Source organism: Aulonocara stuartgranti (genome assembly GCF_965226115.1).
Source record: "Aulonocara stuartgranti genome assembly, chromosome: 17".
Classification (NCBI taxonomy): Eukaryota; Metazoa; Chordata; class Actinopteri; order Cichliformes; family Cichlidae; genus Aulonocara; species Aulonocara stuartgranti.
In genome coordinates, this window is record NC_138953.1 from 7,744,887 (window position 1) to 7,769,564 (window position 24,678).

At 40.3% G+C, this 24,678-nt stretch overlaps 2 protein-coding genes across 6 annotated transcripts; one reads left to right on the forward strand and one right to left on the reverse strand.

The window, feature by feature from the left end:
* Positions 1-4: 4 nt before the first annotated feature.
* On the forward strand, positions 5-7,557 carry mcoln3b (mucolipin TRP cation channel 3b). Of its 3 annotated transcripts, none has more exons than XM_082509827.1 (14): positions 5-291; positions 802-1,041; positions 1,161-1,328; positions 1,663-1,816; positions 3,026-3,092; positions 3,200-3,326; positions 3,649-3,748; positions 3,848-3,960; positions 5,667-5,816; positions 5,929-6,030; positions 6,372-6,494; positions 6,619-6,825; positions 7,029-7,159; positions 7,312-7,557. In XM_082509827.1, the coding sequence occupies exons 2-14, from the start codon at positions 802-804 to the stop codon at positions 7,355-7,357; spliced, it is 1,728 nt and encodes a 575-aa protein (XP_082365953.1). In that variant the 5' UTR covers positions 5-291; the 3' UTR covers positions 7,358-7,557. The 3 variants fall into 3 exon arrangements, with proteins under 3 accessions (XP_082365953.1, XP_082365954.1, XP_082365955.1); XM_082509828.1 differs by having other exon boundaries at positions 818-1,041; XM_082509829.1 differs by having other exon boundaries at positions 8-291; positions 3,200-3,296; positions 7,312-7,552.
* A 386-nt stretch (positions 7,558-7,943) lies between these two features.
* Positions 7,944-23,119, reverse strand: LOC309691848 (G-protein-signaling modulator 2-like). Of its 3 annotated transcripts, XM_082509825.1 has the most exons (16): positions 22,868-23,119; positions 22,738-22,779; positions 16,288-16,509; positions 15,778-15,913; positions 15,273-15,412; positions 14,311-14,434; positions 14,073-14,188; positions 13,446-13,601; positions 12,758-12,866; positions 12,420-12,585; positions 12,102-12,199; positions 11,563-11,748; positions 10,272-10,431; positions 9,559-9,744; positions 9,359-9,474; positions 7,944-8,710 (listed from the first exon to the last, which is right to left on the reverse strand). In XM_082509825.1, exons 1-16 carry the CDS (start codon positions 22,873-22,875, stop codon positions 8,543-8,545), a joined length of 2,133 nt encoding a protein of 710 aa, XP_082365951.1. In that variant the 5' UTR covers positions 22,876-23,119; the 3' UTR covers positions 7,944-8,542. The 3 variants fall into 3 exon arrangements, with proteins under 3 accessions (XP_082365951.1, XP_082365952.1, XP_082365950.1); XM_082509826.1 differs by lacking the exon at positions 22,738-22,779; XM_082509824.1 differs by lacking the exons at positions 22,738-22,779; positions 22,868-23,119 and adding an exon at positions 18,390-18,638.
* Positions 23,120-24,678: the final 1,559 nt, after the last annotated feature.

Sequence of the window (24,678 nt, forward strand, 5' to 3'; positions counted from 1 at the left end):
ACTGGCATTCGCACGAGCTAATCACATTCCAGCTCAACGAGGCTTCGCGAAGTGGTTAAAAGTTACCTGGGTATTTTACATAGTTAAAGGAGTTTACCGGAAAGACAAGTCTGGTGCTTTAGAAGTTCAGTCGAAGTCAGTGAGGTCACTCGCGATTGTCTAATCAAAGCAACAGTTTTAATTATGATTTTTAATTGAGAGGAATATATTAATTTTGACGCCGAGTGCGCGTCGTTGGATCCGCAGCGTTGGGATGCAATTACAAGTTGATTAACCTGTTTCGGGATATCGGTAAGTATCTGTTAATGTACGTTATGTACTGTTTTCCCGGATCTACGGGGTATGAGTTCACTCCTTCACGAGGAGTAATGAATAGCTGACATGTTCCCGCAATGCTGGAAGGCGACCGTGACTGTAAACCTGAGCTGTCTGTATTATTCAGCAGTACAAGTAAGCTAGAAGTCACTGCCTTCCTTTCTTCCTTCCTTCCCAGTCAGCTGTTAGCTAGTCATTAATCACGTGAAAGCTAGAGCTATGCATTCAGCTTGTGGCAAGTATGTTGGTTTGTTCTTCATTCTTAAGGATCAACAAAACAAAAATCAAGACTAGTATTTATTTCCCAGCCTGTGTTTTAATTCTTTTAAGTTTTCATGAATAGCACTAGGCTGGACAAAAATGTTACAATCTGCATTTAATCCCGTATAGCACATTAAAAATATTCATCATGTATCTGAAGTATAAAATGAACTCTAAACTATACACAAACACACTCATAAAGGAGCTTGCATGCATATCACCCAGATGTCAGTAACTCTAGATATGGAGGAGTCCGGTGACTTGTATGATGTGCGTGAGACCAATGACCCCTCTTCTTGGGAGGACCAGCACCACCAGTGTCTGCAAGACGTGGCAAAAGTGGAGCGCCTCAGGAGGAAGATCAAGTATTACTTCATGAACCCCTGCGAGAAATACCACGCTCGTGGACGTAAACCATGGAAACTCATACTGCAGATCATCAAAATCGCCATTATTACCATCCAGGTACACGGTATTCTCAAACATGATCCAAACAATTATGATCAGTTCATTTTATTGTGATCTACTGTCCTTATAAGACTTATAATTTATAAGATTTATATTATAATTTTTCCCTACTGCAGCTGGTTTTATTTGGGCTAAGCAACCAGATGGTTGTCACTTTCAAGGATGAAAATCTGATGACGTTCAAGAACCTCTTCTTGAAAGACTATGTGGACGGAGGCATAGCTCCGTATGCTCTTTACAGACAGGCGGATGTTTATGATCACATTGAGTACGTCATTCAACAGGTGACTAAAACTTATCTATAAATAAGAAAATAAACTAAGAAGCTGTGAAATGGGTTTACTTTGGTTGTTTGAAAACACAGCTTTACATGTGCCTTAGTTATTGTTAATTATTGCTGGAATTTTACAATTCTGTATCCTCGTATGTCCAAGCGTCTTACAGGCTAAGCGTGTCATGGGATTGGACTTTGGTCATGTCGCATGAACCAGTATTTTAGTTGTGTTGATTATGGCTCATATAGTAAATGTGTTTTTAAATAACATGGCGGTTACATAAACCTCCTGTGGTAAAATGTTAGCAAAATGTCAACTACCTTTTTCTACTGTTCATTTTCAGTATCGGCTTCTGCACAACATCACATTAAGCAATCATGAATATGAGGAAAAGCACAGTGTCTACACCCCGCTGTTACTGTGTCAGGAGTTCTACAGGAACGGGACCATCTACCCTTCAAATGAGACCTTTGAAATTGATGCTCATGTGGACACTGGTAAGCATGATTAATATTTACAGGAAAGACTCATAACAGTATTGCTAAAATACACTGATTTACACATAAGCCAACTGAAAGATTGGACACTGTGACTCAAACAAGGACTCAAAGATTTTTGCAATTTGTAATAATATAAAATTATATCTATTTATATATCTAATTATCTAAAGTGTAGAAAAAATAAGGTGCTGAAACTACAAAGAATGATGTTGACACTGTTAGCAAAAATGATAAACTTTGCACAACAGTGCCTTCATTTTAACCTAACCAGCTTCATGAAGTAGTCACGTGGTGATGTTTGGGTTTGCCTTATAGAAAACTAACTAACTAAAGCCTCTTCCAGAGTAAATATATAACTGACACATATTGACAGCTAAGATAAACAGTGGACTAAACGACTACACTCACTACAGAGGAATGGCAGCCAGAGTCACTTATCCTACAGCTGCCACTGTAGCATGGATTATGCACTGGAATTGGAAGTAGTAAGAACACAGAATTCAGTTGACTGTAATCTGCAGTCTACTGACATCTAGTGGTGAGATTTTACACACTGCACCTTTAAAGTAATCTCATCACTTAACAGCACCTCAGATTAGTTGATGAAGCCTGCACAAATTGCAAATTGCTCCAAAGAAACCTCTGAGAAAGACTAATAACAGGAGATGTTATCTGTCCAAGAAGCACAGTAAATGGGCATTAGGTCAGGTAAAATGTATGGAGGATAATTTATCAAGGAGCTGCTGGTGGCTTATTTTGTTTTCAAGGTAACACTTTGACTACCTCAGCCTCCTGAAGTATTTCCCCAGTACAAAAGCATGCCTCCAGGCTCTGTAATGAGTGTTTGACCGATTGGCGCCATGATTGAGGGCTGCATCAATACCTTTGGCCTTCACTGAAATCCAAACCTAACTGATGTTTGGGATTGGAATGAGTTGGACCGTGAAGTGAAGGAAAGGCAGCCAACAAGTGCTCAGCACTTTTGGTAACTCCTTCAGCACCGCTGGAAAAGCTCCAGGACACAAAGTCATGAAGGTGGTTTTGAGAAATAAACAGTGGAAGCTTTGAACAGCATAAAAAGGAAAACACATTTGACTTTGTTTAATTTATAGACAATGGAATCAGATATAAAAATAAAAAAATCCAATTAGGTCTAATGGGTTTATTTTGTTAATTTCTGTCTGTGTTGTGGCCTGTCTCTACTAGAGTGCCTCAGAGTTTATCCCCAGCCAGTACACGAAGCGCTTCCACATTTTAAATTGGATTTCATAAGGTACGGAAAAAACATTCGATGTTTTCTTTGACTTTGTTCCCTCGCTGTTGTTGCTGTATATGCATTTAAATCCTCCTGTCAGCTCATGTGCCTGCTCTGTCTTCCAGGTTAATATCTGTCAAGATTACATTTGTTCTCAAGGCAATAAATTTGCAGACAGTGAGACATCGAGAGCTGCCAGATTGCTACGACTTCACTCTTATCGTATGTCATTTGACTTGTCTTCGTGGCTCCGTGAGCATGAGTGGATCACGTCAGACTTTGACTCTTACTAGCAGTTATACGATGTATCTGATGTGTTGTATCACTAACGCTAACCCTTCACCGTGACAGTTACTACTTGTGACTCTGTACCTAAACAAAGTATAGAGAGTCTTTATTTCTGAAGTTCATTCGGGTAAACAAATTAGAGCAGTTTAGTTACACAGCAGTTGCTGTTTATATAATGAATGTTATCTTTGAGGCCAGGCAGATAAATGCTTGGCTATCAAGTGTGGCTTTAAGACTGGAGTGCTTACTCTTTCCTCTTCTCCAAATACGACTGTTTGGTTAACAGATCACTTTCAACAACCAAGCTCACAGTGGCCAGATAAAGGTTGATTTGGAAAACGAAGTAGACATCAATGAATGCAGGCAATGGAAAGTAACTGGAGCATGTAAGTTAGATGAGCAGATTCTAGTTTGTACAAATCATCTGGTTGGAGATTTTCTTTTTTTAATTTTGATGAAAATTTTGAATTCCTGTCCTCTTTCAGATGGTAGAAGCATATACCTGACTGTGCTGTTTGACTGCCTCATCATTATAATGTGCATCATCTCCTTCGCCCTGTGCACGCGCTCGGTGATCACTGGGATTCAGCTGCAGCTCGTGAGTAAAACAAAGCGGTTGCTTTTGCTCAGACCTAAAACAGGCTGTGATTGTCTGATACATTTTTGTGTACACAAGTGCAAGAGAACGCTCACAGCTGATTCTACATCTGACTAGGCTCGGCAACATGTTTTTGGCATCATTGGAAAAAAAAGATATTGTAATTCAAGTGAAGGGATCTAGTGAAGTGAAGTGGGAGTAATATTGGCCAATCAGAGAGCAGATTAGGGTCCTGAAAGTCTATAGAGGAAGTTGGATGTGGCAGCTTAAGCAGTTGGGTGGGTTAAGCAGAGGACTTGTGTCTGGGTGAGTGGGATTTTAATCCTTGCTGAAGTCAAATCAGACTTATCTTAGCTCATACAAAGTATTTGCTTCTGCCTGAGCTCAGCTGGTAGGAGGGGCTTAGGACAGAGAGGGGACAACTGCAGGATTTTTTTTTTCAGCCTAGTGCAGCTTTTACTAAAAAAACAATTATTCTGTAGTATAACGGCAGATAAGAGCTTGCCGTTGTCAGTTTTTACTTTGGGTTAGATGAGTAACACTTGTCTATACTTAAAAAGTATTTCTTTTTAGTTTTTTTTTATATAGCTTTATGACTATTGTGGCAGGAAAATGAGTATCTAGCTAGTAGCTAGCTGTATTCTGCAACCTCTCCACCCTCCAGTGAGCAGACACAGAAAGACAGAGACAAGGAGAGCAGTGGAAAGAAAGCTCCAGAACAGAGCAGAGCAGTCATCAGGGAAAATGGATACGACATTAAGTCAGATGCAAGATGAAAAGGGGGGAGGTAGGATATAAGAGGTGGGTGCAAAGCAGGTTGCACATGCACACGGGCTGTGTACAGGTTAAAGCAGAATTTACAGTCCCCGCAAATGTGTCTGTCTGCATGCACATTTCTGTTCAGACATGGAGCAGAGAGGGGTTTTCACCCATCGTGCATGCACTCCGCCAAAATCCCACCTGTGCTTTAAGCAGATGGTACATGCGTTTATCACGCAGTGGCCACTTTTCATTGTTCTAACACTTCAGGTCGCGGAAAATTTGCTCTTTTCCACGGCTGACTGACGGCCCAACAACAGCACAGGCAAAAGCAGCTCACAGACCAGTTGTACCACATACTCTGTACCTCCATCGATAACAGAGCTCTCTGCAGGTAGCCAGGACATCCCTAGACTGTGAACGCACTACCCCCGCTGTACCAGAAATTCCACTTAATCCAACTGACTGTAACAAGCAGTCTCTGTATTTCATAGCCAGTTGGATTTGTAGAAATGTGCTATATCAGTTGATGTGGGCTGGAACTGAGATCAGCTGAATTGCTGGGATTACAGCTGAGCTTGACTTGAAGAAAATGATAAAGATGAAGATGAAATTTTCTTATGGCCGAAGTTCAGCTCAACTTTGACTTGATAATGTCCTGCATAAACACTTTTCTCACCACTCTTCAGTACCAAAACTACGACCCAAAGGGAACATTGTGTCCACCTTTCTGTGTCACCTGTTCATTTCCTTCAAATTCTCCCTACATATGTTATCATAATATCTCATTCTCAGAACTAATAATATCCAGTTCAAATATCATCTGATCTTCATTATTCTGGTTATTAGTTTTTTACGTGCTTGCGTTTAGATCACAAACAAAAACCTGTAGTGATTAATTCTCTTTAGTGATTCAAATTACAACCCACGTTTCTTCTTTTAAACAGGAGTACAGCCGTTACTGCAGGAAACACTTCAGCAAAGAGCTGTCGTGGTCTGACAAGTTAGAGTTTGTGAACAGCTGGTATATCCTTATTATCGTCAGCGACACACTGACTATCATTGGTTCCCTTCTCAAGATAGCGATCCAAACAAAGGTAATAACATTTTAGTAAGTTCGTCATTTCAATTGTGCTAGCCGTTATTATTTTCTGTTTGATACTACAAGTATTTTTTTGAGTTCATCATTCATGTTTTTTTTCCTTCCAGGTGCTCACCAGCTATGATGTGTGCAGCATCTTCCTTGGCACAGGCACCATGTTTGTCTGGATGGGGGTGATCCGTTATATGGGATACTTCAAGAAGTATAATGTAAATCTGTCACACAGTAGTAGATTTTTTGTTTTAATAGATCTCTAGACATGATTAAACATGTATAAAATCCTTTTTTATTCATTAGAAAGGGTTAAATAATTAGAAACATTTGTTCATAGGTCTGAAAAGAAGATGCAGCTTTTCTTATTGTCTTTGTGCATAACGGCAGTGTGTGAAAGACTAAAGCTTAATAGGACCTCAGAATACTTTAAGGTCTCTGAATGGCCAGTTGTGGGAAAACTAGACCCAGTAAACCTGAAGATATTCTCGAAGAGAGAATGATTCACACACTTTTGCACATGTGTTTTTTAGATGCATTACCATGTGTTCATTTCCAGATCCTCATCCTGACACTCCGGGCAGCTTTCCCAAATGTTATTCGTTTCATCTGCTGCGCGGGAATCATTTACCTGAGTTACTGTTTTTGTGGCTGGATTGTCCTAGGCCCGTATCATGAGAAGGTAACAAGCATTGTACTTAACACAAAAAAGGCCTGCTTTACTTTACTGAGGCCAAATTAACTTTTTTAAAATCAATGCAGTGGGGGAAAAAAATTAACGTGGTGCTCTGTAAATGTCTTTGCAGTTCCGGACGTTGAACACTGTGTCAGAGTGTCTGTTCTCGCTGATCAATGGAGACGACATGTTTCCCACTTTTAAGAACATGCAGCAGAAGAACAGCCTGGTGTGGATGTTCAGCAGGGTCTACCTCTACACCTTCGTGTCACTCTTTATCTACATGATCCTCAGCCTTTTCATCACACTCATCACTGACACCTATGACACCATCAAGGTATTGCTACCTTTCTACTAACTCTGTCATTGGTTTTTGTGTTTTTTAAATGCACATTCTGCTTTGAATGCTGCAGAAGAAAGTTTTAAGCGCAGGTCTAACAAAAGGTTTCTGAGAAAGCCTTAATAGTTGAAATGGTGTCTGAAACGCTTAACAAGCATGCACTCTGTATCTACTGTCACTCTCCGACTTGCATCATTTAGCAACAGCAGCAGAGTGGAACCCCAACATCAGAGCTGCAGAGATTCTTGTCAGAATGTAAAGACCTGCCAAACTCTGGGGCATACAGACTTGACAAGAACAATAGCTGTTTCCTAAACTGCTTCAACAACAGGTAAATCCAGACTTCTGCTCTACAGCACTTCTTTGCTCTTTAGTTGATATTGCACCGCTTACTAGAGATGTCTGTTGGTAATTAAACTTGAGGTGCAAGTGAAAATTGGTCATATTTTTGTAACAGAGACTCTCCCCCCACCTTCCTTTCAGATGCAGGAAGTATCGAACTCAAGAGAGGCTGACTTCAGAGGCGTGACATGATTTCATTGTGGAAACGCATTAAAAATTATAATTAATGTGCACTTTATCCTGTTATAGTCAGCTACAGGGATTTTTTTAACCTGACTGAACCCATCTGGTTAGAAGTGAAGCACTGTGATGCACTTCTCCTAGTTTCATATGAACACTGTATGAAAATGTTGTTTTTAAATCAAGCACGTCATACTGGAAGTTGCAAATTCTAGGTAATAAATCAAGGTTCAATGAATAAGTTGAAATGTGTATTAAATGATTTTATTTCCCCATCATCAGGAGAAGGTATTAGTATAAAAGCTAATATTGTAGCATTTTACCCTTCACATTAGTTAATCCTCTGTAAAATCTTGTTACAATTAAAAAAAAAAAAAAAAAATCCCATTTCATTTCACGGTAATAAGACAACCCATACATCTGTCAGCACAGTAAAATAATTAAGTCTTTTGTGTCTTTAAAAGCAATATCCGCAAGCAGATATTGTATATGGCTCCACGGTGCTGTAGCAGTGGATTATTTCCCAAGAGAAGAGTTGAGCTCCTTTGACAAATTACTGCTGGAGAGGTCAGAGATCAATTCAAACAAAGATGTTCCATTCTTGCATTTAATGAAGTTGTAAACAGACCACACACACTCCACGCTGCTTTAATGCATCTTCCTTTCATCGAATATGCCATCCAACTTGAAGCCTTGAAACCGAAGCCAAAATCCATTATTTTCTTTTTGGCTTATGATTTTGGAATACATAATCCAGCCACCAGTGACCACTACAACCATCTGTTTGCAGGAGTGACTTTATGCAAACTTCCAGAGTAAACAGACATCACTGGTAGAGAGGTCTCTTATATAAGCAGCCAACCAGTGACATCACCAATATTTAAAAAAAAAAAGAAAAAAAGTTGTGACCTTTCAATAAAATAAATTCCCAAGTCTTGTAATCATAAATTTCACATGATTTTTAAGTCACGATGCCAGTTTTGAGAGCTTGACTTCCTCGCAGGATTGCTTTGTATTCTTCCTGATCGCACAGGAAATCAGTCAGGGCAGTCCAAAAAGGCAGGAATTCCTACAGGTTACAAACTCTCCTTAAATGTAAAAAAAAAACCCAAAAAAACAAACAAACCCAAAAGCAAAACGCCAGAGCTTGTTACTTCATTTAATATGAAAAAAAAAACCCCGCTGGTCAGCGTCAGCCTAGTTTGGACTGGTTTACTCCAGAGGGAGGTGGAACCCGTTGCTCCTCCATCCTGTTGGATTGGGAACGCAGGATGAGACTGAAAAAATCCTCATCAGGAACAGTCGATGCTTTAGTTGTAGGTGGTGGAGCAGCACACCTCTGGTCATTCAGTCTGGAACCCTAAAACACAATCGAGAGTTAAATTATACCAACTGAAGTGTTTAGTGATGCTTTGCACGTATCAGAATTGATTAACCCCTGATTATACTTTATTAGGCATAAAGCAGAAACTGGTAAGTGAGGAAACTCATTTCCAGGGTAGTGGTGCAGCATGGAAACTGATAAAAATTAGAAATGAGTGGCCTAATATTTTCTATTCTGAGGTCCAGTAGATTGTTTTGGCTGGGAGGCCTGCCACGCCATAGCCCATGAAAATTCTCACTTGACTGCATTACACTGCCTATCACACCTAGACATTAACTCACTTTTCAAATACCCAACTTGGTTGAAAAGTACATACATGAGTCCCTTTTTGTCTTGGATATTTCGTGGAATGAACTGGGTAATATGGTGCCAATTAAGAAGGACTGCCCTGCACTTTCAATGAAATGGCAAAGCCTTGTTTAACCTGGAGCACAGTCAGCATGAGAAGACGGTGTACAGCAGTCTCTTGTTTAGTATAAATAATCCTGAATTATCCAACCATGTTCAAATTATCAAAGCTACTTCCTGGGACCTAAATTCATGGACCCGGAATCTAAGTGTTATCACATGGAAAACTTTAAGGGCATGTACAAGGCAGGACGTGATGCAATGAATTTTCTTTACCTGGCATTTGACTAACATGTCGAAGAAGACATCATCCCCCTCGGGCTGCTCAGAACTGGCCTCGAGACGACCGTACAGGGAGGGTGTGCGAGTAGTATTTGCAGTGGGGACTGGGACTAGGAAGAAAACCAGAATCCCTTTACGTGATATTATGGGGAGTAATGAAAGGATAAAAGTGGGCTTTTCCTTGCATTCTTTACCTTGTGACTGGACTTGATCTGTGTTGGAGGTGGAGGGTGTACAAGGCTGGTTGGAGGTGTTGACACGTAAGCCAGGAAAAGGGGTCATGCTGACCCGTTGGTCGTCCAGACGGCGGGCTTGGGAGCTGGCCAGCAGCTCCAGGAAATGACCAGGATCCTGGTATAGTCGTTCGCGCTCTGAAACAGCTACAAACAGACATAATTATTATGTGTGTGAGTAACCAATGGAAGTGAGTTAACTGTTAGTTGGGCAATTAGCTACTCAACCCAACATTTACTCTTGACTTTGTACACGTCAAAAGAGGGCAGTATCTTAAAGCAATCCTCCACCCAAATGAAGTGTGCCGCTTCAAATATTCCTCGGAGGTTTGAAAGCTGGCTGAAAAGAATTTGCCCTTCATAGAGACTGTCGGGTGTGATAAGCTGGGACTCATGGCCGTTACAGACGAGTGCAATGATAACAAAAAGGCTCATAAACGCCACTGTGCTCACTAAAGGATAAAACCACAAATATAGCTTTTTGGGTGGAGAATCACTTAAGGTCATCTCTGCCATGAGGAAAAGCAACATTCAACATGTAAAAGGATAATTCTGTGACATTCACACCACAATACGCCAACACTGGGAGTGCCTTCTCTGTAGTTCACTCGTATATTACCTGGCACCTTTTTAGATATGGCGTGAACATCAGTAAGGACACAAGACTGACTCACATTTCTTTTCAGCTACAGGTGGGACGGAGGAGGGAGAGGGATGGGCAGGGAGATGGCTGTTGCCATCCAGGGTACACCTTTGCTCGTCCATTCTGTTGCCCTGGAAACGAGAAAGGACGTCGAAAAAGCTGTCCTCGCCGATAGTGTCCCGTGTTTCTGGCTACAAAAACATTAAAAATCTATAAATAAATAATGAAGCAGGTTTAATAACAACAGAAAACGCTGCAGATAACGGAGGTACTCAAACAAACAAAACAGTAAAGCTAAAACAATTAGTTAATTTGACCTTTGACAGAAAATTAAATAACTTTAATAAAGATGCCATTTGTGTTCTGGGAAATTTTGATGAACACTTTCTCTATTTTCCAACATTTTAGAGGCTGACTAAAACTGACTAAAAGGCAAGTGTGACAAGAGATGAACCTTTACACTCTGGCAGAGAGTGGAGTAGATGTTTACTGATACTTATGCATCAATATACTATAAACAGCTATGAATACAATAAGATAAGTATCCTGAGTGGTTTTCAGCTCCCTTTGTTAACACAGCCTTTCTTCATCTGGTGCACACAGTTTGTTACACCAACTGCGATGCAGTTGAATATACAACAGATTCTCTGAGGTGGCACATCTAATTTCATCTGGTGAGGGTCCTGTACTACAAAGAGAGTTCAACATACATAGGATATCTTTGAATCAGGATAAGCAGTTACATATAACTGGTTATGAACTCAGCAACTTAGCCCAGGGTTTCCCAGAGTGCTGCTAGCAGCATCTGACCAATCACAACTTGGGATAATTGTACTAGCAGCAGAGTGGATGATTTTTACAAAGAAAGCCCCTTTTTTGTGTAGCAATTTTTCTTGTCTTATGATATCAACATACTCCAAGACAGCTGCAGGCACAGAGGACAAAAGCTTAGATTCACTAGTTTACAGTTTATTACTACAAGTGTTACATTTTGCTACAAATTCACTTAAATCTGAAACGGCCTGTATTTTAACAGACTCGGTATTGTACAGACAAACCGTTTCCCTTTAAGTACTTGGAAGCAGTAGGAAGAAAAACAACAATGAACATAAGACAGAAACTATGACTCCATGCTGCTACACAGAAACTTCCTCCCACAGCATTAACACTTTTGTGGGAAGGCATCTGCGTGAGGTTGTGTCACAGGCTACATGCTCACTTTGAACTTTTAGGCTGAATCATCACTGACCAGAAGCTCAGCGAGGATTCCAAGAATGTTTTGAGTGGGTTACGTCTTTCTGCCTGCTTTAACTTACACATACCTTCTGAGGCACTGGTGCTTCCAGCTCAGGCTCCGTGTCCTTGGTGCAGGTTTTGTGCTGGTCTTCCAGAGAGGATTTGTCATCCTTCTGCCTTTTGCTTTTTGTCCAGGGGAAGGGGAAAAGCTTACTGGAAGCCTTGATTGAGTTGTTTTTTGAAGACCCAGAGAATGCATCTTCCCCCCAGTCCTGTATATATAAAAACACACAGAACATACGACTTTCTTACTGACAGAATTACAAGATCAGTCTTTTTTTTTTTTACCTATCACAGGCTGGGTGAACAGAGCAGAAAGTACCATTCTCTGCAAACCATTTTTCATGTAAAATTAACTCTTTTTTTTTTGTATTTAATGTGTTTTCATTGTCAGAACAGCTGTTTTTTGTTACTCTGTTCCACTTTGTCTCCTAAAAATAGTGAATATAGTAAAACTAATAAAACTAAAAATTTGGCTAGCCTAATTTAAAGCTCAGGAGTTTGGACCATTTCATTTGTTATGGCCAGTTTTGAAATAAGACTGAGCACAGTTAGTTTTACGTACCGGGTGTGCCGGCAAATCTCCCCTTTGACTTTTGGGGGAAATTGGACTGTAATCCAAGTTCTCTTCTTTACTTCTGTTCAAGGATGCATACTTGGTCCCTGAAACAAAAATTAAAAAAAATTAGCCAGTGTGGCCACATTTCTGGAAAAACAATGATTCAGTGAAGCATCACAGCATAAAGCTACAGGACACAAGCAAATGGATTTCTAAATCTTAGCAGCATGGGTTTGGTGTTAAAGAGGACTCGACTCTTGTTCATGCACATTTACACACATGCAGAAGTGTAAAAATGAACTGGTTAACAAAGTCCAGATTTACCTGGTATGCTGGGGTAACCCTGGTAGCATCCTGTCAGAGCAGAGCTATTTGCATTGGTGTTGCCGAAGAGGAAGGGATGAAAGTTTGGGTTGGACTTGAGGCCTACAGCCAACCGTAGGTCTGACAAGTTCATCCTGGCGGTGGCCTCGCTACTTTTATCTCCGGTCTGCACCAATGACAACATTACAGTTTACTGTGAGCATACGATATATTTCTATTTCTACATCTGGCTTTACAAATACATATGCAATTATTTCCTGTTGTTCCCTACTCAACCAGCAGATGGAGGTGTGGCCCGATAAAACTCCTAAAAGAGCAGGAAAACTGTAAACAGTCACCTCTTTGGCAATTTCTAGATGTTTCTCAGCAAACTGCATGGCTTGCTCATGATTCCCCAGGGCTGTGTGGGCATTTCCTAGACTCCAGTAAGCTCTTCCTTCACCGACGCTGCAGCAAGACAGAACAGTCTGAGTAACTTCATGTGAAATTATGCAATAACGGGTAGTCATACATCAGATTATCACACACTGCAATTACAACAGCTGAGACTAAAATTAGCTCATGTGTATTTCACAACAATAGTGGGTATTTAACATTTCCACGCACAATTTGCTAAAATCTACACATATTAATGACAGCTAGTTTAAAAAAACCCCCAAAAAACATTCTACAAGATTTACTCAGCACCGCCTATTTTAAACCCTTTTACATCTTTTTACAAGGCTAAAAAGAAAATCAACCCCCCTCAAAAAAAAGAACAAAAAAAACAACAGAACATTTGCACATTATAAAATAACCATTGTTCCCAAATATCCTGCAGAGCCTTTATATAAAGCTCATCTATAAACACTTAACCAATTACAACATGAAATGACTGTAAATGCTGCTCCTTGGGACTTTTTTCCTTTTGGATGTTTGTTTTAACACCACAGCGGCCACCCACATGTTAAGTGCACAATCTGATTACACTTCTGAGGACAGTTTGGCAGCAAAGCTGACAACAACAAAAGGCTTTCAGTGGTATACCGGTCGCTAAGATCCTGAGCAATGACCAGATGTTTGAGGTGGTAATCGATAGCTCTCTCATAGTCCTGCAGTAGCGTGTAGGTGTTTCCCAGACTATAACAGGCCTGAGCCTCCACAGCCTTGTCCTTCAAAACCCTGGCCAGCTGCAAAGTCCTCCTGAGGGTGAAAGAGAAGAGGAGGAAGGTCAAAGAATGTCTAGGGTGGGTGCAGGACAATGATTGTTATCTGCTCTTTTCTGTTCTCTTTGTTCTCATTTTCCAAGGACATCCATGTCAAGGAAGTGCTGGAATGACAGACTGACAAGTTACAACATTTGACAGTGTTCCTGTAAGTAAGTCATTAAAAAATACTATGCTGCTCATAAAAACTAGAGAGGAAGTGCAGCCAAAAAAACTCCTCCTAAGCTGCTGGGATGAACTCATCCTCCAGTGTAAATCACTTAGAGAACAAGAATCAGTTTAAACCTAACTCATTTATAGCTGTCTGTTCATGTGTAAAAGGTTTTAATGTAGCATTTATGGTACAAAGAGGAGAACAAAGAGAAGCCCTAAAAGTAAAAAGTGCGCTTTCAGCATTCTTTTTTTTCTGTCATGCCACAAATGAAGTGAGAAAGATGATGAGCCTCACTTGTAATGACCGGCCGCCACGTCAAACTGTTTGAGGAATATGTGTGCATTGCCAAGGTTGCAGTGGGCCCTCCTCTCAGCAGACCTATCCCCAAACTCCTTAGCAATGAGAAGGCGCTATCGAATAAAAAGGGTGCATGTTACTCTTATCTTATTAAAGAATGAGTTAAGCATCATAACAATACTGGCCAAGCTCCTAAACAAGCATCAAAGAGCGTTGTGAGTACTTCGGCACCTACCTTTTCATGTGCAGCTACTGCGTTTTCAAAGTCTCCTAGCAGATAGTAAGTGTTTCCAAGGTTCCCGTAGGTACGACCCTGGGCCGCTCGATCGCCTAGCTCCGTCACCAGGTGCAGGTTTGCTCTTTGTTCACAATAACAAGAAAATGCTCACTTATAATTGAAAACTGTGGCAGAAACACATGGCTGTTGTCTTAGGTTTCCTGGGTGATTCTGTGATGACTGACTGAGATTTGACAAAAAGACACTTTTCCTTTTGTTTTTCTAGTCGTCAACAAGAAACTGATCAGTCTGCGCCGGCCACTGGACAGCCAGACGAAGATTTGCTTCGACTTGGGTTTAATGCCAATCGGAGCTTGTCTGCTACTTTAAAAAAAACTCTTGATGGACCATCTTATGACCTACATCTTGATAGCACAACCACCCAACAACTTAAGTAACTTTAGCAACAGTTTATTTTTTTGTGTGTGTGTGTGTGTGTGTGTGTGTGTGTGTTGTTTTTTTTAAATCATTTGAATGGATCAGTGGAAGATTACATACCATTTTTTCTACAAATCGTCTTTGTCTACATGTGCATGGTGGTCATTGCATAATGAAATAATAGCAAACAATCAAAAATGACAATTTTGATTAGAGCTGCATGGGACACAACAGTTTCAATGCCACTCCAAACTGTTCAGTTATATAAATATCGCCTGCCACTGATGCAAAGACATTGATGTTAGTCAGTGAAATGTGAGGCAATGGAAATGATTATTAAACAACTTTATTACAAAAAACCATACACCACCCTAGCACCTCAGAGCTGTCTTAAGCTCTATATCTAATCCATTCTGGCAAGCTCATTTTTTAAGCAACTTCCAACCGTGGCACAGTTCAGTGTCTTAGTCATATCTCATTGGGACCTTTGCAGTAAACAAAGCAAAATCAATGCTTAGAGGTAAACAGTGATGCCAACTCACTCGTAGTACTGCGCAGCTTTCCTCAGGGCTATCCTTGCCTCCTCTGAAAACTCTCCTGGCTCTGCTCCGCTCCAGCAGATGCTCTTGCCCTTGGCGTGGTAAACGTTTCCGAAATTATACAGCGCTCGAGCCTGCCCGACCTACAACACGCACAACAGATTTTCACAGACGGAAACCAGAGTGACCGGCGCTGTAATTACATACTTAAAATACACAGACACCAGACTTTGGTGCTTGCATGCAGCCTGCAGAACTATTCTAGATGCTGGTACACCGAGTCAATGCAGTCGTCACGTGTGCGCGAAGTGTTCTGTGGCTCCACAGCACGTTACGTGGTACAGTTGTAACAAATTTGGATCCATTTATGGTAATCACAGTATATGAGCAATTTAGTCACAGACTAAATGACAAAACAGTGAAAATAATTTAATCTTATGTTGCTGAAATAAAAAACAGCTGGGGGATGCTCCGCCTGTGTTGAAATAATAAATAAAACATTACCCACCTTATCATATATGGCTCTCGTGATTTCCAAATGTCTTTGGCAGCAAACCACTGCTTCATCATACCGTCCTAAAAGCTTTAATGTGTTTCCAAGGTTACCACTGGCTTTGGCCTCTCCAACTTCATCTCCAATTGTTCTGGGATTGTAATGAAGATTTAAAAAAAATAAATAAAAAAAATAAGCATTAGGAAATAATTAGATTGGAATATCAGTGTATTCCTTATGTGTATTAGATAGAAAACACAAGAGGCAAGAAAGTAATTTGCAGCTGCAAGCAGTAATACACTGGAGTCTAGTTTAGCAGTTTAATTAAGGAGGGGAGATATAGTGATTTAAAAAAAAAAAAAAGTTGTAGCACTTAATCCTGAATGTATTGTTAGACTATACGTGTGTGCGCGTGTGTGTGTGTAGGCTGACCAAGGTCAAAACAGTTGTACAATCAACTCAAAAGACTTAAAAATGAAGAGATTAGGTTGATTTGTTTAACAATCATATTTTAAAAATGTTCACCTGGTGAGTGTGAGGTCATGCCGATGGTATTCCAGAGCTTTATTATACTCTTGAAGGTGAAAGTAGGCATTTCCCAGCTGGCTGTAGATGGCACTGAGGATCTGGAGGTCCTCTGTTCCAACCTGGATGGCAGACTCAAAGAAGGACACACCCGCTCGGTAGTCCCCGGTCTTACAGAGCCGCTCACCTTCCAGAGCCAGGTCCAGACATGATGACTCCATCCTGCAGGGAGGCGGGACCAGGCGAGAAATCACAGTGTGTTTAATCACAAGGCTGAAATACCTTACTAAATCAGAAGGATGACAAACCAGTTATAATTCTCCCCTTCCCCCTTACTCATGCTGAGCCACAAAACTACAACTCAATACTCTGTCACGTCCACAGTCCCGAACATAAGTGTGGACACACTCATCCATTCAAATGTACGGTACTGATTTTTTTTTCTTCCAAATTACTACCGGTAAAACGGATTACTCTTGACTAGGTTTTGATTAACCAATCAATTTCCTAGCATATTAGAAAAAAATATTCATCTACTCAAAAATGATGTAAAAGAGCAGAAAATTATCATTTAAGAGAATCTGCTGCCAGCGAGGGGGAAAAAAAAAAAAAGATGCCAAAAATTCCATTTTGGTTGTTTGAATTATTCAACAGATCACATTTAGCAAAAACCTTTCTGAAGTGACTTAACAACAAATTGACAAATTGTTCAAGCAAAATCTGAAACAACCACTTTTTAAATTGCACGAATGTCCTTTACTACAAAGAAATAAGCTAAAGTGCCACCGCGGAGAGATCATCTGTGTTTTGAAACGGGGCCAAATAACCTGGAGGTTAGATCACTCAACTAACACATGAACTCATCTCACTGGCTCACTGTGGAGATCCCTTTTTAACAGTCGAATTACCACACAACACAAGAAAGAGAAACTCCAAATGAGAAGCAGGAAAAACAAAACAAAACAAAAAAAAACCTCCAGTCTGTGAAACCAGACCCAACAACTATAATTCCAAAATAGGACCAAGCATTTCCTGTCCAACTCCTAAACTGCCACATTTACCCTGAAATGACAACGTGTACTTTACATTTAACCATGACATTAGCTAAACTAATAAGGTCTAACATTTTTGCACTCTCAATCATCTTTTACTTTTTTCAGCTTCAAAACTGTCAATGAAACAAAACCGAGAGGGGAAAAAAAAAAATCTGTCATGAGCAAATGCACAATAAATTTGTAAAACAAATCCAGTCATGCACGGCTGCAACAGTTTCACAACTACAGCATTAACATGACTTGACTTGTTGATTGATACTAAATTTGGAGGAACAGCAATATTGCTCTGCATTAAAACAAAGCGGTTTACTTTCATGAACTGGGTTAAAATTTGTGTGTCTGCCACAGGAAAAGCACACACATGCAGGCATTTCTTTTTAATCATAACAATCACAGGTTTATAATTACCCTTGCACGCTTGTGACCCCATCCCCCAAAGAGACCATACCAGTTATCCCCCGCCCCCTCAACCCCCTCAGCCCTCTGAGGAAATGAACCCACATTCTGCTGTGTTGTCTGCAATACTATTTGGTTTGTTAGGTTGCTCCATTCAGGAATTAACAAGTAATTTATGAATGGCAAAATGTGGTTTCATAGGATTCATTAAAATAAATAAATAAACAAACAAACTAATATATCTTCATCTGTGATGTGCTGCATTTACTTTCTAAACTTAGACATTTCCTCTTCTGAATGTTCCATGGCTACTTGAGCACACTTTGGTTACAAGAATAGAAGTATTTAATCTCAGCTAGAGAGCAGAGATGTTCTTTCAAAAGGTTAAAAGTAATGTAAATAAACTAAACCTTTTCTTACTAAAGCACTAATGCATTAAAAAAAAAGGATGTCTTTATTGTTTACAATATGTTGAAGACTTTAAATTCCACAAAAACACTAACTGTAAGCTGTTGAGACGTATGTGTACAATGTAGGACCTCAGAGTACCACAGTGTTTCCTGTATATTAACATGCTTTCTGACATGTAACTGGACATTTTGTTGCTCCCGGTCAAAGACAAGTGACAATCCAATACCCTGGCTCACATACCTGTCGCCTCTTCCCCTTCTGATGCACTCGAGACAAGTTGACACGACAGACATTTCAAGCTTCTCAATGACTCTCAGGAGCAAACCCAGCTCGTTCAGCACTGCACCCTTTATCTTCTCTACCTTCGCGTGCATACACATAACGCACACAGCTACGGTGTCTCAATTTCAAAGAAATAAAGAAAACCCCCACGGATAGGCCGCCTTCCCTGCGTGCGCCCCGCTAACTCGTAGCAGCAAAACAAAGGACTTAATCCTCTCAGCGTTCACGTCGACCTCGATGGCCAGGTGAAAGGCTGGGAGACCTTTTGTTTAGGTGAAGACGGATTAACAGCAGGCTGTTACAGAGCTGATATGATTTAAGTTAGAGCAGTCCGCGAGGCTGGCATGTTCAAATGATTGTTATATTTCTCACTTAGCCATTGGTAACCTGCACATCTAATCCACCTGATGGTATGTGTCACTTCCAATTAGGCCAGACCTGCGAGGTAATTATAGTCACTTTAAGTGGCTCTAGTGAACCCTAAGGCTATTTGCTTGACTCCACATGAAATAATCATTCTGCAGCATGCAGTCTGGATGTACACACATTCTACTATTAACATATAAAAATGTTTTACCTGGACAATAGTGTTCATTTTAATAAGACACATCATCTTTTATTAGAATGACTCTCTGTGATTTCTTTTGGCAAATCCCACAGTGGACAGCATAGAGATGTATTAGGTACAGAAAGCCAAAAATAAATTCACACCCCTTCACAATCCCTTAACCAAAGCTTCTCGTATCTCAGCTGTTGCGGATCCGAAGAAATCCACTTGTCTGAATTAAGAAGGCTGGACCAAAGTGCCCTCTGGGGTGGACATTTCCTCATCCTTGTCCACGATCACTAGAGCAAGCCATGTGACTTTAAAGCCACCACCTCAGCTGACCAAACGCCAGGTCAATTGTTATACAAAGAGGTGAACGTTGGTGCACGTAGAAATGTATTAGACAAGAAAATGCATTAGTAAAATTCTCCTAATTAGCTATGAGTTACTTATGTAGAAATAATAATATATAAATTATTATCCTGCTACTTCTCATCTATGGCTATGACTTCAAAGTAAAAGAAAATCTCCATTATCAGGTTGTCTTATTTACCTGCATGCTAGCTGTTGCCGAACACACAGAATGGAATTCATTCAAAGGAAAATATGCCAGTAGCAAACCGGTTTGACTGGGCTTGTGCATGCAGCTCAATTATGTCTCTACCCTACGCCGTTTCCCAAAATATATGTCATATACTATATCAGTTACATGCAGAGCTAAACATGAGAGTCAGAGTCAACAACATGACAGCACAGCTTTGTAATCAGGTTCATTTTCTCACAACTATTTCGGTCCTGCCATGAAATATTTACACCGTGGCTCAGGAGGACCTCCTGTGGGCCATCCAGAATCTGTCATCAGCTAGCCAATCAGGTCTCATGTTACTGACACAGACACAAACTTAGCAGATAAACTAATGATAAATACAAATGTGAGTGATTCTTTCGTTAATTATTATTATTAGTAGTAGTATTATTATTGTTACTACTATTGTGGAAAAAAAGTAAAGCATTTAATTAGCTGTAACTTCAAATTGAGGTAATTGTGCCATTCAGTATGGAAGCTCTTACGCGTGTCAGCATTCAGATTTTCAGCTCTTATCACTCCACGCCAAATAATGTGGATTATTCCATTACTCTTCAGTCGTGTTCTTCTAATCTCTCTGATTTTATATTCAGAGAGAACGGCACAAAAGCATGGCACAGTTTAAGTAAACGCAAACACAAGCCTACCTGAGGCGCACATGGAGTAAATGCTCTCTGTCGTATGCACATTGCAGAGCAAAGCTGCCAAACATGACAGTCAGCCAAGCAGTCCTATAAGGAGCCAGAGACTGAACCACATTATGTATTCCTGTCAACTCCTCGGCTCAAGGTGAACCAAGCTTTTTTTGTTTTGAAGAAAAAACTGGGAACTAACTGACACGAAATATACATGCAACAGATTCATGGAGAACGCCCGCATGCTGCTATGCATGGGTTCAGCTGTCGCACCATCTCTGTCCCACCTCTTATCTGGAAACCAGAGCTGAGGTGCAAGAGAAAACACTCACTGTCATGCACACATGTAAAGAAAAAAACAAAAACCAACTCACAAGCAAAAACTAACACAATCAATCAAGGGTGTTTGACGAGACACAGATGGGGAGACAATTGAATCAGCAGAGCTTTATAATTTAATTATTTTCATAGCTGCACACGCTGCCAGGAGTTCTGTGGAAGCTGTCAGTTCACGTACTTGTTCAAAGCAATAGCGATCTCTCCTCAAGTTGCAATATGTGGTAAATAAACAGAATACACAGACACTGTCTCGAAGGGGAAGAGCTTGCATTGGGTACCACTGCTCTGTGGCATGCTCTTTGATTTTCATGCTTAAAAAATGACTGGGGATTTGTCATGAACAGTGCACACAATGCAATGGGCACGCTACTGCATTCAAAATGATGTTCACCTACTCAGTGTCAATCGTATGCCAAGAAAAATCCCTTCACATTCAAAACAATGAGAAAGTGCTCATGTTCCTCATGCCCAGTTCCCAAGACCGTGTCCAAACAGAAACTCGAAATCCAACTACTAGTTTCACACCTCCTGTCTTTCTGATCATGCTGCCGTTGATGCTCTTTTTCTTGATTTTTGACCTATTTTGCACATACTGAGCTGTACTAGGCTTGTTTGCCTCCCTGTTGGCCTGAATGGATCCATTTATCCTATGACCTCATTCACTGACTGAACTGTTTTCAGAGAAGGCACTCCAGCTGACTGCACCATTTTCCTTTTTCCCCCTCTTTTTTTGGGTGAAAGCATCATCATGCGCTCTAAAGTTTTGACAGTGTTGCAGTGCACACGGATCCCAAAGGGAAAGTCGTTTCCGATGCAGGGACCATGACGTCTGCCAACAATCGAGAGCAAACTTAAAAGTCGGTTCTGCGTCGCACTTTTAGCAATACCTGTCAAACTGAGATTTTACTTTTTAAAGCTTAAAAGAAGAGGGGGTGAAAAAAAAGCCATCAGATTTTCTTGAGAGTAGAATGAAGAAAAAAAAAAAATCAGCTGACTGGAAAACATTCAAGATCAAGCACTATACATGTGCAATGTTCCATTACAGTAAATGACAATCAGGAGGAAGTGCGGCACAGTAAAACCAAAACTGATCACAATGAGCAGCCAAATAAGTCCAGTTTTCTTTCACTTTCCACCCAGTTTGGCCTAAATCTAGATCTCATTTGTCAAACGCTGCTTTAAATATGAATTTTTATAATTCTGAAGAATTATAAGAGCAATGTGCAGTCCTGCAGCAGCTCCATAGCCTTTAACCACAGCTCTCTGCTGAAGATCCAGTGATAAATATTTTTTAAAACATCCTTAAAAAAAAGAAGAAAAAAAAAAAACCCAGCCCACTGCTTTTAATTTCCCATAATACAAAAAAAGCTGACACAACAAGTCCTCCTAATTTTGCTGCATTTTGCAAAGAAAGTGTGGACAACTACAAACGAAAGCACCACCCCACCGCTGCTCTTTGGAAGCCTCTTACTCACCCATGCATTAAAAAAGAAAAAGAAAAAAGAAAAAAAAGAGAGCTCAAAGTGACATCCAAAAATAATTTCCATAGAAATACGCCCAGCCAATCTCTCTCCAATTAAGTGATGCTCTCTGAAGTGCTAACAGCTTCTTTCTTTCTTTTTCCCCTGAAGAAAGCTCACCAGAAACCATCATTAGAGACTTAAACCCACCCCTACATGGGAAAATGGGTCGCAGCCTATTTAAATAGCAAACTGAGCTTCAACATCATAACTGCTGCCTGCCCTGTAATTACTGTTTATGTTAAACTAGTTGAGTGGGTTTCACCATGTAGCCAAAGCTGTAGCAATACACTACTTAAAAAACAAAACTTATTTTTGTTGTTGTTGGGGGGTTTTTTTTGTGCTACGATTTAACACCTAAAGCTACCATTTGTTTGGTCCGTGTACTGGCTCACGCTACATTTCTTCCCTAAACTCATGACACAGCCTTGGTCATGTTTAGGAAATTCTGTATTAGAAAGCTGGAAATGAGTCAGTTAAACCTGAGCAAGCCCTCACATGCCCCCTGTCTGACTGAACGGCAGACGGTGTCACTTGTTATAGAAGCTATTGTGACAGTCCAAACGTATGAAGGTCTCACAGAGACTAAAGCTACCTTAAATGTGTAAACGACTGTTTCTAGAAATTAACCACCACGACCAAACGACACCAAAACTTCCCAGATGTTTCTTTCACCTACCTCAAAGTGAAGTCCGCGAATACACCACAAACATGGCTCCAGCTCGGTAAAGAAAATAGTCAAGTCAAAAATCTTCCAAAGTGTTTGTTTTGTTTTCCACCGGGTTGTTTACAGTAGAGTTACTACTCACTCGTCCATCTGGGAGGAAGATGACTCTGGTGTCTCGGGAAGCACAAGTCGAAGCCACTCCTCGAGCTCAAAATCTGACTCCAATTAGGATTCCACGGTTGCTGCCTTCAAGTGTCATGGGAAATATTTGGCAATGGTGCTGTAACCTGACCAATCACGTCGTTAAAAAGTTCTTGAGGTGACGTTTGCAGAAGGGCGGTTGTAAACCTCCACTGTCAACTATCCGTCGTTGGAAGTCAGGGATTGTTAATAAACCAGTTGAGGCTATTCGCGTACTAGCGAATAGCCTCAATTAATACAGCGTGCCTAGCTTTGAAGGTCTCTCCCGCCCCCTGCCGCACGGCGCTATTCTTTGCGACTCATTTTCAAAACAAGCAAATTACGGCAGATGTCTTGTGTAGTCCGGTAAAAATATTTAAAAGTAGGGTGGCAAAGTGTAGCAGTTTGTTTAAATCACTTTGACTAAGTGGGAATTACGACAAACGCGCAACGCAACGTTTAGGATTTCAAAATAAAGGTATGTCCCTTACTGATGGTTGTAGTCGTAGTCTTCACCCAGGCATTTAGCTGTCCTTAGTGCTGTGCAAAACTGCAAATTTAGTGCCGTAAAAAATTACCTACTGACCAAGTAAATAGAGGGCCAATTTTGTCAATACTGATATTTTTAACCTGTAAAGGCAGCTTTTAGCGGCGAGAGCAATGTGTCATGATTTTTGAGATGAATCATCATTAGTTTGCAAATTCTGAAGCCATTTTAAAAACCACTAAATCACTGTGATTTTATTTAGTTTTTTTTTCTTTCTACTTTACACAATCAAAACACACCTCTCAGCTTTTACTATATTTTTGAAACTGTTGGAGACCTGGAATGTAAATGTGCTTGCCTCTTTGGGTCAACTTCCGTTGTTTAAATGTGCCATAGGGCAAATAAAATAGAGGTGACAGACAGTCAACACAAAAAAGATTCAGACATTTTTCTAATGCACATGTGCATGAGGTATATATTTTTTCATTTATAAACAATAATTTATTTAACACAATTCAGTGTTTCAGGACTGAAACAAAATATTGTTCCTACTATCAATCTGACACCAGTACTAGCATTGGACTGACCCGGCCACCTCTAGTTGTCATTCACTGTCTCTCCCAAGTGTCATTTCTTCTCTAAACTGCCCAAATAAATGCCTCAAAACAGTTTAGCTACTTTTGCTCACTAATTCTGCCAATTAATACTTTTAATTGATGATTTAAAACAGCTATTTGCTGGTTAGATTGTCCCAGCAGCTGGCCAAGAGCTCAGTTTTGGTTTCTTTTTGTTTTATCCAGAAATAGTTGTCAGACTGAAGTAATGAAATGACTACATCACACAGGACTACTCACATATACCCTGCCTTTACTGACGAATTTTTTTTTCACAACTGTTGCAATTTTTTTCAACAAAAAAAAAGAGGAAGAGCTGTCTGAGACTTGTGAATCACACAGTCACCGCATGGGATGTCCTGTTGTACCCAGAAAGCTTTCGTGTAATTTGAACAAGGCAGGGAGAATCACAGGGTCATTAACACCCTAAGCTTCCTTCTTTTGTAGCTTTGAGGGATTTGTCGTAGCACAGAAAGCTAAGAACCATATGGAAAATAAAGAAAATGTAACTTGTGCTTCCAGTTTGCTGCAATTCAGAAGAATGCATTATCAAGAATGGCAGTGATGTTTTGATGCATTTAGGGAGTCACAGACACTTAAACCTCTGTACGACGTTTACAACTTGACGTCGTCAGTCACTGAAATTGTTTACATGGCTGTCATATGAGTCCT